Source organism: Phasianus colchicus, chromosome 1, assembly GCF_987193195.1.
Source record: "Phasianus colchicus chromosome 1, bPhaCol1.hap1.1, whole genome shotgun sequence".
NCBI classification, from domain to species: Eukaryota; Metazoa; Chordata; class Aves; order Galliformes; family Phasianidae; genus Phasianus; species Phasianus colchicus.
Genome location: NC_143436.1, coordinates 70,926,927 through 70,944,970, shown reverse-complemented (window position 1 = coordinate 70,944,970; position 18,044 = coordinate 70,926,927). Strand labels below are relative to the sequence as shown.

The window sequence follows — 18,044 nt, the reverse complement described above, 5'->3', positions numbered from 1 at the left end:
ACTAATAACTCCGGTATAAAACCAAGATTAGTTGTGATAAAAAACTCAAGACAGTTCTGTCCTTTGCAGTATTTCTGGCTAAAATGCAACAAACATGAATACATGTTAATTATTCTTGTATGGTGCAGTATTTTAGATTTAAGTAGAGTCATGCATGGTTATTACTCACAGATATAAAAAAGCCCAAAAAAATTGCCTTTAAGAGCACTTGAGGACATGGGAAAATATACAACTGTGATGTGAAATTTGACCCTAATTTGTCTTGCTCCAAAGCCTCTGTATTTTTCTATTTTTAATAATTGTCTAATGCTATAGATGACACCCACTGAACAAAAGAAGGCCTGGCAGATCCAGCATGCCACAGCCTTCTGGATGCTTGGTAATTTTCCTACATTGTTCTGACAAGAACAAATAATCTTCACCCAGCACAATAAGGTCTTGTTGCATCTGCTACATAGGGAGGCAACTCATAACTGTTGAGAGGATGGCCAAGCCCTCAGCTAGCAACTAGAACCTTCAGGATACAGACAGGTTTTGTGTTTGCAGAGCAGGGGATGGCTAAATCGTTCTCCAGAGATTATTAGTTTTATTGAAGTCCCACTAATTCTGTACTTCTATACAGAAGTAGGAAGATCTGAACTTTAGGGAAAATACTGTTTGCCTTTTTCATACCATTGGTTAATTTGCTTTTGTTTTGCAGGCAAATATAATGATAACTTCATTACACTAATTAACAATGAAAGAGTAGTGTTTTAGAGTTCATCAAATACAAGCAATATTAATGGCACAGTTAGAAAGGAAACACTGCCTTTCTGTTAGCTAATTATTCACATTGAGACTAAGAACAGACTTTAAAGGCATTCAAGTGGCATTAGGTATGTTACCCAAGTTGCTGTTGTTATTGCTTTGTAGAGAAATCAATGTGAAGAACAAATTTCTATTAACTTAAACTGCAGAAGCATGCAGCCCAAACATCAGGAGTGCTCCTGCATAAAACAAGACACTTTTAAATATAGGGAAAAGTAGTTCTAGAAATTTTGGTATCTTAAAAATCAATTCCATCTTTATTAACTTATTACAGAAATCTCTAACAGACTTGTATTCAAATAATAATATTAATAATAGAAAACTGTACAGACAGGAGTGGTCCAGAACTTAGTTCCGCATGGTCCCAGTAAATAATGTCATATAGTGAGGTGTTCAGATCTTTACACAAATAACAGCATCACCTACAGTCACAGTTGTTGTTTTTTTTAAAATGTATCAGAACTGCTGAAGTTGAATAAGGGGTTTCACTTTAACCTATCATATTTAACCTGTACATGGTTCCCTTATGAGAGGAGAATATATGCAATAGAGAACTTCCCTCACTATCTTTGGTACTTGGAAAGGCATAGAATTGAAAATGTCTTTTGCAAGAACTGCTCTGGCGGTTGAGATGCTCAGACCTTTCCTTCAGACAGCCAAACTCCACTTCCCTTTCTGGGAGCATTAAGGTAAGATCTCACCAGGCACTGTTCGGGAGTTGAATATATTCATGTAGAAATCTATTAGTAGTTCAGTGAAGAGATTCAGAGGCACCAGAGCACTCAGAGAAGCTGTTCCTTTAGATGGCCAGATCAAATTCAAGCCAAAGACACAGGCCAGGCTGGATGCTGTCATTCTGTTATATATGCTCTCCTGTGAAACCTGAAAGATAAAAACATAAACTAGTACACTGTAGGCACACACCCTGTGACTGAGAGACAAAAGACCCTAGCATATCAAGAATGATCCAATGATGAACATAGATACTAATGACAGGTACATCACTGGCTTCCTAACTGCCTGAGGACTGACCATGCAGCTGAGAGGTAATGGGGCCACCAGGGTCTGTACCCCTCAAGTACAAGAAAAGATGTCAGTAAGTCAAGCAAAAAGCCTGCACTGATTCCTTATGCTAGGAAAATAAATTGTGTTGGGTTTTCTATATGGAATTTGTTGTTATTTCTGCTGGAGGGCAGGGAAGGATGGCAGAAACAGCTACTTCATCTGTTTGTGCTATGTCCTTTACAGAATAAAACTCCAGAATTTTGAAACTATTTGAAAGGATTTAGAAATATTTTTTTTTCCCACTTACGCATGACTTTCATTTCTAAGTAACTCCACATCTCCCTTGTTCCCCTGATGTAGGTGAAAATGGATTGTAGAGAAGACATGCAGCACTGAACTCTGCTCTCTATTTAGGTGATGTGTCCTAAAATATCTGTGGACGTGAACCCTAAAGTAGGTACCAGAAATAATTTTCTTTTCTGTATAAAGTTGTCAGGGCATTTGTGCATGTTTTGCCTCTCCTGCACTGCGTGGTTGGTATCTAAAGCCCAATACGGTCTGGGTGATAAGTTCCCTGTTACTGCAAAGGGCCAGCAATTTGAATGTGCTTTCATTCTTCCTGACATTCCTTCTGACATCCTCCTTGATTATTAGGTGGATAAAGAACTGATTGAGTGGTCATAGCCAGAAGGTTGTTGTCAATGGCTCTATACCTATACTCTATAGGTAGAGGCCAGTCATGAGTAGTGTCCTCCAGGGATCTGTCTTGGGACCAGTGCTCTTCAACATCTTTATCAATGAGATAGATAAGTGGGATTGAGTGCAGCCTCTGCAAATTTGCTGATGGCACCAAGCTGAGTAGTACAGTTTACACAGTGACACAATGGAAGGGAGGGATATCATCCAAAGGGAGCTGGACGTGTTCAAAAAGCAGGCACAAGAATCTAATGAGATTTAACAAGGCCAATTGCAAGGTGTTGCATTTGGATCAAGGCAATCCCAGATGTAAGTACAGAATGGGGGAAGGACTCCTAGCGAGCAGCCCTGCAGAGAAGGCTTGGGGGTCCTGATGGATGAGAAGCTGGACAGGAGCCAGCAGTGTGTGCTTGCAGCCCAGAAGGCCAGCAGTATCCTGGGCTGCATCAAAAGAGGGGTGAACAACAGGGAGAGGAAGGTGATTGTCACCCTCCCTCTGCCCTTGTGAAGCCACATCTGGAGTACTGTGTCCAAGTCTGCTGTTCCCAGTACAGGAAGGATGCAGAGCTGTTGGAGCAGACCCAGAGGAAAGCCATGAAGATGAACAAAAGGCTGGAGCACCCTTCCTATGAAGAGGGGCTGAGGGAATTGGACTTTTTTAACTTGGAGAAGATTCCAGTGAGACCTTATTGTGGCCTTCCAGTACTTAAAGGGAGATTACAAGAAGTAAGAGAAACAACTTTTTCCAGGATCTGATAGTAGTAGGACAAAGGGGCATTACTTAAAACTAAAAGAGGGGAAATTAGGTTAGATGTTAGGAAGAATTTTTTTACTCAGAGTGTGGTGGTGAGGTGCTTGAACTGGTTGCCCAGACAGGCTGTGGATGCCCCATCTCTGAAGGTATTCAAGGCCAGATTGGATGGGATTCTGGTAGCCTGATCTAGTGGCTGGCAAAGTGGCCCATAGCAGGAGAGTTGCAACTAGATGATCTTTAAGGCCCTCTCTTCTAAGGTCTAAGTTACTCCATGATTCTATGACATTATTAGTTCAGCCACTTCTTCCCAGGCTGATTGCTGCAGTTTTTCATTGGCAATAAGAATATGGTCTGTAACTGCAATATGCTCTAAACTATGATGTACAGGTTGCTCTGAAGTTGTCAACCTGGAAAAGAATGGGGAGGTATCAGTTGAATATTCCTGTGTACTAAAGTTTCAAGTGGAACAGGAAAGCAAAAATCTGTGCTTCTCAGCATCTCTCTATTTCTGGTTTTTCCATAGGGTCTCCTGAAAAGACAGCGTAGTAGTATTATGGAAAGTCAGATGGCACAAGAGAAAAAATCTAAGGAATGCTACAATCATGTGAGCAGATACATAAACTTCCCTCTACTCAGTAACAGAGTTTTCATTTTCCTCTGTCTCCATCTCTTCAGTGTTCTACCTAGCAAGAAGCCTGCTTGGTAAGCCATGGAGGGATATAAAATCCTTTAGACGTGCACGCAGGATGCTTTTTTTTTTTCCTTTGGATACATGAAGAAACACATATATGCCAAAAGGTTAGCATTTTCTTCCTAACCACATTTTTTTGTTGCAGTAAGAGGTATTATTTTTCATCCCAATCTTTGCCTTAACCACCTAGGCTGTTAGAGATACAAGAGTGCTACAAATATTAAAGAATTCAATTGATTCTAAGGTCATGAAGCAGTGCTGGAAAAAGGAAGGGAGTTTTAATAAGGGTATACTGTTGCCATAATCACCTTTTCAGAGGATTGAGTTCACAACGTGAGAATAAGGGTCATCAGATTAAACAGCGATGCCTGCTCCATGACCTTATGCAAAACCCACATCATTCTCTCTTGAGTATGAACTGCATAGAGCTTGCTGACCTTCACATAATGCTCTCAACACACTATTTAACTATACAGAAAAAACAAAAACAAAAAAACAACAGCAAGCTACTTTCATTCACTTAATATGCTTCAGATGAGATCAGCTTAAAGAAGAGTTCACTGTACTACAGCAGTGTAGCAAACACTAAGCTGCTACCAAAGTAACTGATAAGAAAAAATAATTAGGACAATGATAATTATTCTGTTAACAAGGAGACACAAACATAAGTGTAATCCTGATGAAAATGGCCTCTGAATAGAGCTAAATGTGATAAGGTTAAGAACTGATGTTTTGGCTCTAAGGTCAAGAGACCCATCCTGGCTACATCCATTGAGGGTAATATTGTGCCAAGCAGCCTCTATGACTTAGAACAAATTATTTTTGGCATTTCTTTCATTAGGAAGTCTCAAAAATAATGTGAGAGCTCTGCTGCAGGCCCTCTCATTGGTGTTTTTTATAGCCTGAAAACAAACACATTTGCTGCATATCCTAGGGGAGGTACTTTAGGTGTAGATAAGGTAAGTACCTTTGATAGCACAAAAGCAATTTGTATAGTACTGGAGGGCAGAAAAAGGTGGAAGGAGCCACACCTGTTGCAGTCATGTTTTTCCTGGTTTATAGGGGTGTTCCCTGGCACACTATCCTGCTGGCTGTGTGCAGGCGCTGTCTCGGAGTGCTAGCTGAAATACATTCAGCTCAAATTTGCTGCTTCCTTCAAATGCCATTTCTTCAGTCCAAAGCAACAGCGTTGCAACTTGCTGATAGAACTAGTTTTGTTTTTTTTTAATTCTCAGTCAGCTATCACATAGAATATTTCTAACCCCAACATGAAACCACCTCTTTCAGTCCGACAAAACTTCATGAACATTTCAAGGAGGCAGACAATGTTGAAAGAATCAACAAAAATACCCATGACACAGCCTCTCCCCTGAGAGTGAAAATACATAACATAAAATGAAACAGTGATTATATCTGAGGCAGAGCTACACTGTCCTGTCTGTGAGTCATCAATTAGCCTGACACTCAGGAATTCAAGGAAGACATAGCATGTTGTTTTATTACAAATTGCAGAGCAATCCTTTCCTCAGCAGATTAGAGAAAAAGTGTGCAACTGAAACCTACTCTCTCTCCACAATAATCTTCCTGGCTCAACAAGAACTGCAAGCAAGGAAGCCCTTTCAAAGAATGATAGAAATCCTGAGTTGGAAAGGATTCACAAGGTTCATCAATTCCAGCTCCTAGCTGCAAGTAGGACCACTCAAAATTCAAACCCTATCCTGAGAACACAATCCAAATGCTTCTTGAATTCTGGCAGACTGAGGCCATGACCACTGCCCTGAGGAGCCTGTCCCATCGATGATCACCCCCTGATGAACAACTTCTTAATTTCCAAACTGACCATCTCCTGTTGCATCTCCATGCCTTTTCCTCAAGTCCTGTCACTGTCAACAGAGAGAAGGTCTGGAGCACCTCTCCTATGAAAAAAGGTTCAGAGAGCTGGGTTTGTTCAGCTTGGAGAAGGCTCCAGGGAGTCTTCATTGCAATCCTCAAATATTTGAAGGGAGCTTATAAGCAGGAGAGAGACCAAATTTTTTACATGGTCCAATAATTATAGGATGAGCAGGAATGGCTTTAAACTAAAAGAGGGGAAAATTAGATTAGATGTTGGGAAGAAATTCTTTACACAGAGGCTGCTGAGGCATTGCAACAGGTTGCCCAGAGAAATTATAGATGCTCCATCCACAGAGGCGTTCAAGGTCAGACTGGATGGGGCCCTGTCCATGATGATGGCTGGAACTAGAAGATCTCTAAGGTCCCTTCCAACCTAAGCAATTCCATGATTTGATGATTCTAAGATATCAGCGCCTGTCCCTTCGCTCCCCCTCTCCTGAGAAAGCTGTAGGCCACCATGAGGCCTCCCCTCAGCCTTCTCTTCTCAAAGAGAAATGCTGTCCATTCCATCGACAGCACTTTCATGAGCAATTAGTATTTTCTTCCCACACAAGACCATCCAAGATCAGCACTTTTTGGTCTCTTCTAAGTAGCTCATAGCCCAGAGACGCGCTCTAAGAAATACAAATGACGTATTTAACATTTGGACTAACCCCCGAGACTCTTTCTTTGATTCCATCACAAAATTACTGTCACCATTTCAAGTAAGAATACGCTTGCTCTATCAATTTCATAAGCCAATAAAAGACAATTCTCTAAGGACCTACATTTTGTCTTTGAAGACATCTGAACATCACAGAAAAGTGTGACAAGAAAGACCTACACAGTTCCAGCTCGTTGTTCTCTTTAACTAGGACATGTATAGAAAAATCATCAAGTAGTGACAGATTATATTGAAAATAAGTCATCTAGAAATCTTTTTCCTAGCCTTCAGATAAAATCTGCAAATTCCTATGCTAATAATTGGAAGTAAACACTGAAGATTTAGTGCCACATCAACAAATGTAAAAACACATGTCCATCATGCAAGAGTCAGCTTCCTGCAGCAAAACTATATCAGTATTTTGATTCCACATACATTCATTCCAGCACCCTCATGGACACTGCAGGAGTGACACTAGTCTGCCACTATTTTACATAATGAAATTAAATAGTGAAATGATAGAAGGTAGAAACATCCAATTGCTGTACATTTTAAAATTATAAGGAAATCATCACCTTTGAACTTTGTACTCACAATCATCAACAGAACTCCAAAAAACATTTTCAGAAGAAAACTACTAGCTACTATCCCCAAAACTTACTGGAAATGCAAGTTTCTATCCCTGCTCTTTGCTAACCTTGTAGAGGTGCCAACTGCTCATGTCTGCTTCATCACGCTCAGTCATCTAATCTTTCCCAACGTGACCCATCCCCCAGCCATCTCCAAGCTTTACTGGTGCTAATTACACTTTTGAATTGGACATGTGATTGTGATAAAACACTAATTCAAAGCAATTCAGTTTTTTTTTCCCCCTCAGCTTGTACTTGGCTTTAACTATGGTGCTTCAGTTTCAGATCTGAAATGTAGCTCACATGCCACAAAACCTTGTTTATTTTTTTCTATTTGCTCCATACTGACATTTTGAATTTGGCAGAGTTTTGCAATAGTTGCTTGAGGCAAGTCAGCCATCTTTCTTCTTCATCAGGCATGAATAAAAGGACAGAAAGATATAGTAAAGAATGGGGAATATATGAGATGTTCTGCTCCTCACTTCTAGTTGTCTGATGTTGACTACAAACCTCAGTCCACGTTGGACCTTCAGATCCCTCTCTAGCAGCCACACGCACTGCAAAGTGGAGACAGCACAGACCTTTCACAGCATGCTGGGCTCATTACTGGCAAAATAACTGCCAGTCTAAGGTTAAGAAGTATGGACGTATTTTTGAAATGCAAGTCTTTTACTTCTGTAGAAGTTGCACTGTCTTGCTGTAGTGTCCTTGGAATAGAAGAAGTCATTTTATTTAGTTGGGGAGCTGAGACTGCAGAGAAAATACTGCTGGTTTTTTTTCCTTTTCCACGAGCCTGTATCAAACTTACGGTATTCAAAACCTACATCCAGTGATTACAATTCATTCCACTTCATGAAATTACCACAAGTATCTCTAGCACTACTCAAGGTTGAGCTCATGGAAGAATTAAATTGGTTCATGTATGTAAGAAGGTTGATGCTTGCAGGTAAGAACTAGGATCAGTGGTAGAGCAGTCTACATTTGAATTGTGTCAGCTTGTGCAGTGCACTAATCTGCAGTGAATAGAAATTTCTAGCTTCAAGATTGCTTCACATTCCCTTGACCTTTCCACATGCAAATATTCCCCAAGACATTAAAGATGAAAAGCTATGGATCAGCAAAAATTGCAGAGCTGAGCGCTAACATCAATTTGACATGTTGCCTTATATAACAAGGAACACTCAAAAATAATGCTATGTTCTGTTGCCCAATTACAGAAAACACTATGTCGTACTTTTGCACACCTCATTAACATCTCAAGTGTTCAGCTCTTAAGAAGTGCATCGAGATGGTCCATCTATTACTGGAACAAAGTCACTTACACAATTTATAATACTGAGGAGATATATGAGTTGCTAAAATAATAGCAAATGACATGAGGATTTTCTTAACAGCATTGGAGTTCAGCTAAGGAACAGTAAATGAACATGTGAGTATTACAACAACCTTGCAAGTGCTGTCAGTGCAAGGGTCATATCAACGTGTTTTCTGTAATGTTTCAGTACAAAAAAAGGATTAAATATCCTTCTTTTTGAAATATGCTGATGGCTAGAATATGGCAAACGTTGTAACCCAGTAACAATTAATGAGGAGGAAAATAAATGTCATTCCAAATCTGTCATTACTTTGATGGACTCTTAAGTCTTCTGAAGGTTAGATCCTTTTATTTAGACATCAGCTAAACCAGAATTCTCAATTTTAGGCACCTGGGCTTGAAAAATGCAATTTGAAAATGGTAATACATTGAATAAGGTGGGAGGGAGGAAAAATTACCCTCCTATTACTGTCTTTTCCTGTACATAAACTGGCAAGAACAGGATGACTGCAGAATGACTATAACTGAGGTTTCCCAAAGTCCCAAACTTGTTGTAATATGAATAACAATTAAAAAATGATTCACTTATTCTGAACACCAAAATGTTGCAAAAGGGCATGATTAAACATTTTTGTTTGAGAATGTACTAAGTTACAGAATTAAAGGCTATTTTAAACAGGAAAATGTTGTTTTTAAAGTAAAATATAAAATATTTTGCTGATTACTTTCCTAAAGGTCACCAATATTTTTTTTATAATTTTCTAAAGTGACGCAAATATATACTTAAAGTTTTAGGTGTCAAAATTTACACTTTGAGGAAAAACTCACTTATTCTGCAGCACTAAAAGTTACCCAACTACTATTTTTAATATTTTTCACTCCAAAATAGGAAAAAGGCTAAGACATACATTAGTGAATGGGTAATGGAGGAGAGTGGACTTTTAAATATTCCAGTGAATTTAAATTTAAATTCACATAGTACTATTTCTTACGTGTAAAGAATTTCATGGTGACTGTATGGCTGAGACCACTGTTTAACACAAAGCTTTATCAGATTTAAAGAAATGATTGGCTCTACTTTTGGAATTTTTTCCTATATACTTACCATATGGAGAAAGCATATCAGATATTTCAGAACAACATAATTGTGTTCAGGAAGTCCTTGAATGATTTGTTTACATCTGGTTACTCGTAAACAGCTCTCCACACCTGCAATATCAAAGTCAGTCTTAATTTAACCCAGGAGCATCAACATATTATCAAGAAATATACTACCATATTTATATCACCTGGAATTACTTCAGCTATTTGTCTGTAGAACTGACCACAAAAATTACCTTTATCAATGTCTATCCCCATGACAGTAGATGGGGCTGCCTCTTAGGATAAGCCTATCATATTTAGTATTTTCATATATATGGCTAAGACTAACTTCCAGAATATTTTCCCCACTCAGTGAAGTAGCCAAAGTCTTGTTTTGAATCCCATTATCTCTTCATGCATTGTATCCAGATGTCTATTTTTTATACCTTGATTTTATTCTTGCTGAGACTCGGTCCTGCAAAGCTCTCTTTTGGCACTCTACTAACTCCAAACACACTTCTGTGATTCTGCAGGAAACTTCTTTCTTGGACAAAGATTTATGAGATGGACATTTGGGTAAGAATTTTCTAGAGATGAGCCAAATCAGATTCATTAACACATTTCTACAGATGGGCAGAACTGGAACCAGACCCCAGACTCAGTGAGACAGTCTGATTAAGAATTATGCTAGCACTGGAATACATTTTGAACATTGTTCCAAATGATTTTATTATTATTATTATTATTGTTGTTGCTGGAATATTTTAATAAATTTAGTACTGGAAGTTTAACACCTAGTTGGAAAAAGTACTCATGATTACAGTCATATTTGACCTAACCAGTTCATCTGTGCTAATGTTTTTTCTCCATTTGTTCCATTTTTCTCTCTCTCCCTGACGTAGCTAGAGATTCATATAAGTATGTCTGCAGGCACAAAATTCCAGCATGTTAGAAGTTCCCTTAAGCTCTGATTTAAATACATGCAGCTATGCCCTGGTGAGCTGCGTTGATATTTTTACTACTGCAGACCTATCAGTTCCAGTAAGACAAAAAATGTGAGTCACAAGAATTTTTTTGTCAGCCTTCTGCAGGGTAAATAATTCAGAAAGTGTAGCAATACTGGCCAAAGGAACTCGTTAGCAGCATTCACAGCCCTATAAGAAGTTCTTTGAAAACTACAAGCTGAAAGTTTCAATTCCTTTTTCTTTTTTTTTCTTTTTTTTTTTTCTTTTTTGGTCAGTCACTCAGCTAATTTATTTCCCAGCTCCTGTCAATAACTCTTGTAAAAATGTTTCAGGTGAGACACTAAAGGGAAAAGCTTCACTATAATTTCAAAGTATTGTAAAGCAGTGATAGTGCATTTCTGGGTTTGTGGGTTAAGAGATATAACAGATACATCACACAGTGCTTTCCAGAAGCCAGAATGAGAATTTTCAAATCATTCCAAGACAGCTGTCTGCATTCACACCTCTTCAGAGCTCCCTTCTGCACTGTATTCACAGAGAATATAACTTTGCTGCAGTCCAGAATGGCTCTCAGGCTTAGCATCTTTAAAAAGTAGGATGTCACCATAGTATCAAGAAATAATAGTGGACATCACACTGTGTAACAGAAAAGCCCAAGGAGAAATTCTCTTTAACTGCATCTTTCAAAAACATACTTTGCCAACATTTAAAACACTGATAAACAAAAATAACATGGACTGAAATCTTCATAGATGTTTTCCTATGCAAAAAACCTCAACATTACTAGGACTATGCATCACTCTCAGGTTCTTTTCTCAATTAGCTCTAGCAAAAAGTAACTTACTGTACAGAAAGACAGAAGATTAATTCAGTAAAAATTATCATTCCCGCAACCCTTTTCCAAACTTCAAATATTCTTTACACTGTTCTGAATGACTATCCTTATTCCCTCAATTTCTACAACCAACCTGTGAAGAGACTTTTTTTTTTAACATGCTGAGATAGTTACTCTGTAGATAGATGACTCTTTGATTTTAATAACTTCTGACAAAACACTTCATAGGTGTGAATGCATCTGATTTTGCCTGCCATAACTCTTTAGCCTTCAGGATAATTTCAGCTATATTTGATAAAAGAGGTTGGGGGTCCCAGGTACAGAAAGCATTAGATTGTCTTTTAATTCTTGCAGATAGTTACCAAACTTCTAATCACTGCATATGTGTTGGGGTTTTTTTGTTTGTTTGTTTGTTTGTTTGTTTTTTCATTTGTAAGTTCTATATGACAAAGTAATATCCAAAATGGTAATAATATTCATAAAAATTTTGGACATTTTTTGTTTGAGCAACTTGTGCTTTGGAAAAAAGATCTTTCTAATTTACTGCAGGGTTCACAGCTCTGCCTGACAAAAGCTGTAAGAAAAATAATTTCAAAACTGGAACTTTTTTGGTGTGTGTGCAAAAGCAGGTTTTTATTCTCCCCATACTTCCAGCAGGGAGAATTGATTGAAAAAAAAGAGAGGAGAACAGCGTCCAAAGGACTGATTTTTCAAATTGCTTTTCTATAGAGGATAGACTTCTGGTATTCTGCTGTCATCCATCTGCTGGTAGCTGCCAACATTTAAACTGCTGGAACAATTAGATCAGATTTGAGAGAGGAGTAGATCAATGTCTTTTATATGCCTATGTATTTTATGGAATTAGGTAGCTGGGTAAGGAGGGCAGGTCATAAAGATGCCCCAGCCATAAAAAAAATGCTGCAGTGTGATATCAGTTCTCTCTAGGCATTAGAGAAAACAAAAGAAAGCTCATGTTTGAGATGGAAATCCATGGGAATTCAGGCTTCATTAGCTCTGCTAGTCACAGGGCTATTTGTTCTTACATCCCCCTGAATACACACAGTGAAAAAACAGAGAGTGAACATTGGAATCAGGGTATCAGGCAGAGTAAATACAGGGAATATAAGAAGAATGATAGAGAAGATAACAACTTATTTACCATAGTTATAATAGAGTCTGTAACATCTACAAAAACATTCTCTAAAAATATGTTCATACTTTTGTACTGAAGGTTAAGCCAACCCCCAAAAAAGAACAGTGAAAGTGCTAGGTGCCTTGTCTATCCGGTATGGAGCTACATGTCAGCTTCCTGAGCCCTAATGATACTCAGCAAAACAGCAGAGATTCTGACTCCCATGTTTCAAACTCCTTGATAAGATACTTTATCCACCTCTTCTGGGTGGAATCCCACCTTGTAATAGTACAGATTATGTCACTGTCCATTAATAGCTGTAGTGAAGGCATTAATACAGTTACATACCCACAACTGAACCATGGTTAGCAATCAGCAATGAATTAGCAAAGTTCAGTTTAATTAGCTGTATGAATTTTCCTAAAACTGGATTAATACTCACTGGTAATTCCAACAATAGGATCATAACATTCGAAGGTTAGCAATGGCTGAGGAAGTTCCCTAAGGAAGGTCTTTAGGATAACAGCAGGAACATGGATATCATGATAGTCATCAAAATTTACAGGCTTGCCTAAAAGAAGGAAAAAAAGAAGTGCGTTCAATCAGATGTTTTACTTATTCTCTGAACTACTGTACAAGAACTGTTTCACACCACGATTAGATAACTCGCTGGCTTTCCAGAAGCTGGTAACTACTACAATTTTCTCTTCATATTTTTCAAGGCTTTATTAATCTTGCTGTAAGTGATCCTCTCCATAAACGCATACCATAAAATTACTTCATGGGGGAGTCACTGACTTTCATTACATTTCATAAATTATTATGTAAAATTGTACTCCTTTGCCAAAGCCATGGAAGAATACCAGAGGCAAAATGACATGAAGGCACTATACTTGGCATTTTTAACTAACTGCAGTGACTCAAACTGCACAAAGGTAATACGAGTGTCTGAGAAACCAGACCATTTTTTATTCAAACCTCAACATTCTTCAGTTGCTACAGTTTTTGAAAACTCTGACATCAATTAATGGCTCACTATTCAGTAAGCTTTAAGCTATCCTTTGAGCTTCTGTACTAGTGTTCTTATCATATTTTAGAATGACTTTATGATTAACTAATTATTAAAAAAATACCTAACATCTCTGCTTCATCATTTGAGACAAGATCAAGGAAGCCCTCACGCTGTTATTAGCCTGTGGCAATTTTTATAATGGCAGCTTACCCTGGTTGTAGAGCTTCTGAACATCTTTGATAGTCTGGATGCTGGCTGACCTTCTGAAGAGGCCCTCTACTTGTAGTCCTGAAAAATACAGTTAATGTCCCATTGGTAACAGATGTCACACTCTTGTTTTGCTTCACAGATTCAATTGAAAACAGAGCAGAGGAAGAAGGTTTGGGAACAAACCCGCTTGGTACAGTCACTGTACAAAACATTGTAGCATTTTCTTTAATGCCACTCATAGAAGTACTACCACCTTTACATAAGTGTTTTACAAGTGTCATGTCAACAATATTTTTTTCTTTGAAAGTACTTTTCAATTGTGCCTAATGACACAGAAGCAAAGATTTGGATTCTCCAGGCTGCTTATGTACCTCACCCACACACAATTTATCTGCAAACAGCCACACCTGCTGTTCTGCTGCTCTAATTTAAACACCTTAAAGCCCTTAGTGAGCTAAAGAGAGTATTCGCAAAAATTTCCTGAGCTCCTACTACTGTCAGTGGGTGAGACAAGATGTAAGCTAAGGGATGCTTTACAGCATCTTTGGGTTAAGGAGTCCTTACTACTGGAGGGATGTTGGTCTCCCCGCCTTCAAGGTACTTTTGAGCAGACCACTGCTTCTTCCACCTCTCTCTGGAAATCAATGGGACTTCAGACTCTGCCTGCCCATGGTATTTTGAAATACCTAATTCTAATCTTGCTAGGCATTTCTGAAATATGCCTTTCATGTCTTTGACTAACTGAAATCTGTTTTCAGCTGCAGAGGAAAAATGTCAGCAAGCTGCATATAATCAAGGATTGAAATTGGATAATAGCTTTCAAAGTAAGTTATTTAATTTATAATGCAAAACAGTATTGGGACAAGACGTTTTACTTTTTTGAGACATGCAGTGCTTCTTGCTTTAGAGCTTGGTAAAATCATCATTTCTTTCTCTGTCTCCCTCTCTGGTTTGTATTATTCCTTCCGCTTAGTAGGAAATGCAATTTGGCTCGCATATAGTTTCAAATTGAGATTCCCACTGGAAGCACAGTCACCTAAAATATTAGGTTTTCTGACAAAACACATCAAAAATAGCAGTCTTTTTGAGAAGGGTGGCAGACCATCCACTGACTTGAAGAGACTGCCGTTTGTTTTCTTTACATGAATGTGGAAGAGCGGATGATTGATTTCTTTATTTTTCATGCTAATCTTTCAGCTGCTAAGTAGTCAGACTGAAAGTTATGCTTGCGTATCTCAACTGAAGTATGTGCACGTCTATTTACATCATCAAGAGTTGTTATAGTGTTCAAGAAAAATCTGGAGTCATGCACTAACATATGCTAATATACTAGGATAGAATCATAGAATCACCAAGGTTGGAAAAGACTTTCAAGATCATCCAGTTGAACCATCCACCTATTTCCCATTAATATGTCCCTCAGTACAATGTCTAAACGTTTCTTGAACACCTCCAGGGTCAGTCACTCCACCACCTTCCTGGGCAGCCTGTTCAGTACCTGACCACTCTTTCAGACAAGTATTTCCTAAAATCCAACCTGAATCTTGCCTGGCACAACTTGAGGCCATTCCCCCTAGTCCTATTGCCAGATACTGTCATTCTCGTAAATTTGCCCAGGTTGCTTACAAAAGTATATTTTATACATGAAAAACTAATAAATGCAAAATTCCTTAATCAACCTCCTCCTGATAGAATGGCATTTAGCATTATTCATATGAATTCAGATCAGTATACTAAAAGAAATTATAATGTAGTACTGAAGTAAATTTTCAGACATGTTTCAGAGACTTTTGCAAAAACCCTAGGTCTACTTAAACGTGCCACATTCACTAGAATTAGAAGTTTATCTGGAACTTAATATAGCACCCTAATTTTTTTCTGATCATTTATGGTTCCGCTTCTTAAACTCCAGTTTAAATATTAAAACTTTAACTTCTGCCTTCGAATCTGGAAGGCGTATGAAATCTCGTACTACACGAGGAAGGCCATGTGTGTGCTTACTAAAGGAACCTAATGGATGGTGATTATGATCTATTTGAATGATCGTTTAACTCTCAACCAGATCATGTTCAATTCAATAAAGTGACTGCAAATGATATCACTGTTCCATTAGATTTATACTGCAACCTATCTAAAAGCATGGCTTTGGAAGTGGCAGCTCTGAAAAGCTAGCTTGTCAAGACATTGCCCTCAGGAAACAACAAATGTAATAATTTTCTTAGAATTTGTGGAATTTTATGTTGGCTGCAAGTGGGCTGCAGGTTTTCTGTAGAAATGTCTTTCAGAAGATGGGCATTATAAATGCTTAAAATTTGGTCTGCTGGAAGTGGTTTAATAGTTAATGCTTTAATCTGATGTTAGTCTCACTGTATAAACTACAGTGTAATAAATATCCATTTTTAACATGTGTATTCCTTTATTGGCTGTGCTTTCAAGAGTCTAATTAAAGACATGAATCTCCAGTGCAGACAGCAGCTGTACTTGTCTGGTTCTGCATCCCATCAATGTTACTGTAATGGCACTATGCTGTTGCTGGATATGTTGTTTGGAAGTCCTTGGGAGGAGAAAACAACTATTTCCTCATTTGCAGAAGTGTAGGATACAGGTGAAATTTGTGGTACTTTCAGAATTAAATTTCCAGAACAGCTGAAACTGCATCAATACACCAGAATTTGTTTTAACACAGGTGGTAACAACCAAATACTAATGCAGGTATTTCTACTCCTTACATTTGTGGATATCTGCATGTACAACCTATTCAAGTGAGATGACTAATTAAAGGTAGGCTAGAGCAACAATTCTTAGAGGTAAAGAAAGATACACTCCCACGTAAAGAAACTACAACAACAACAGTCTTCTTTGTATAAAAACGCTTAAAACAGAAAACAGTGTATTACAGTGATTTTTAAATAATGCATAGGTAATATCCTCAGCCCTCTAGTAAACAGAGATATGGGTCATCTGCAATAATGCTATTGAAGGTGGAAAACAATGAGCCTATGTAGAAAGGCCTTCTGCAATAAGTTTTTCTGACTTGTGTCATACATACGAACTGAGTGGGATTCTTTTTTAAGAAGTCCACAAGCCTGTTATTTGCTCTCAGTGCTTTCTGCACTTCAGAAGGGTCTGGCATTTGAATGACAGTGCTGCTCAGCATTTCCCACATTATCTAACCCAAAGCCCCCAACAGGAGTCTCCTAATAAGGGATGGGAAAGGGAAAAGGGACCTGAAGTCTCTTACCAGTGATTCAACTGTGAAGGGTAAGTACTCAGCCTGAAACACAACCAGGACATAGATTCGCCAACCCTGGCTCCGGCTCCTCCTGTTCAGCCAATAATGGGGAAAAATCGGCCCATGGTACTACCATAATTAAGCACTTTTCAGCACTAGGTGCTCCCACTAAAGTGAAATTAATCACTTTGTCTTCTTTTTTTGCAGACACAGTTCATGTCAGAGCCACCAGAGTTAAAGGAAACAAAATTGACTGAAGATAATCCTGGTCATTTCACTTTAATACACTCTTTTCTATCCTTTGAAGAACGTGTTTTGACTTAGATGACTCAGTATTATGCTAGTAGTATTCTTCAATCAAATTCTATTTACAGCCCAATTCATATCAGCTATCTCTTTATTTCGGTTGAAATATTTTGTGTGTGTGTGTGTGTACAAGTTGAACTATTTTGCCATTAAAGGCATGGGTAACCAATTCCATAGAGAATACAAAAATCAGACTAACAATCAGACTAACAGTGCTTGCCAGACCACTGCTAGCTGATGACTGGCATTAACAGCAGTTCTGATAAACATGCAGCTGCACATCACTCAAATATTCCATCAATGCTGCAGAACTGCTATTGAGATAACACAAACTGCTCCATGCCCCTTGTGCATAAAAACAGATAAATAGATGGACAGATAGTTGGACAGGCAGATATAAAGATCAGTAGAATTTTGCTACCCTCCCCTAAGTACTCTGGACCAAAGTGAGTAAAATTTTATTTTAAACATTAAATGCTAGAGAGAAAAACATAGTCATATGACTGAAAAAAAAGCCATCTGTATTCAATGAAAAGTGATCCTGAGATTGGGAACATAACTGAGTAATTATTTAAATGTCAGTAATCATAAATGAAAACAGGCAGGCACTTCATTCCACACTGAAATAAGATGGGTTTTACCATAGTAGACAAAATTTTACAGTGCAGTGACACAATTGTGTCATACTCTGAATTAATAAACTGTTGCTAAAAATACTTAACCCCTTTCTGCCTCTCCGATCAGTTGTTCCAAAGGAAAAATGCAGAAAATCAAAACAGATAAATTAAAGCAGCACATGCTGACATGTTGCTGAAAACTTGTCAAAGAAAGGGAAA

The 18,044-nt window shown here is 38.2% G+C and overlaps 1 protein-coding gene across 1 annotated transcript in view; it reads right to left on the bottom strand.

Moving 5' to 3' along the window:
• Nucleotides 1–204: 204 nt before the first annotated feature.
• Nucleotides 205–18,044, bottom strand: part of ARHGAP8 (Rho GTPase activating protein 8) — a 79,132-nt gene continuing 61,292 nt past the window's right edge. Inside the window, exons 10-13 of the mRNA XM_031597232.2 lie at nucleotides 13,671–13,748; nucleotides 12,891–13,019; nucleotides 9,539–9,642; nucleotides 205–1,689 (exon numbers count right to left, since the gene is read on the bottom strand). Coding sequence (XP_031453092.1) covers nucleotides 1,492–1,689; nucleotides 9,539–9,642; nucleotides 12,891–13,019; nucleotides 13,671–13,748 — 509 coding nt within the window. The 3' untranslated portion in view covers nucleotides 205–1,491. The remainder of the gene's footprint in view (nucleotides 1,690–9,538; nucleotides 9,643–12,890; nucleotides 13,020–13,670; nucleotides 13,749–18,044) is intronic.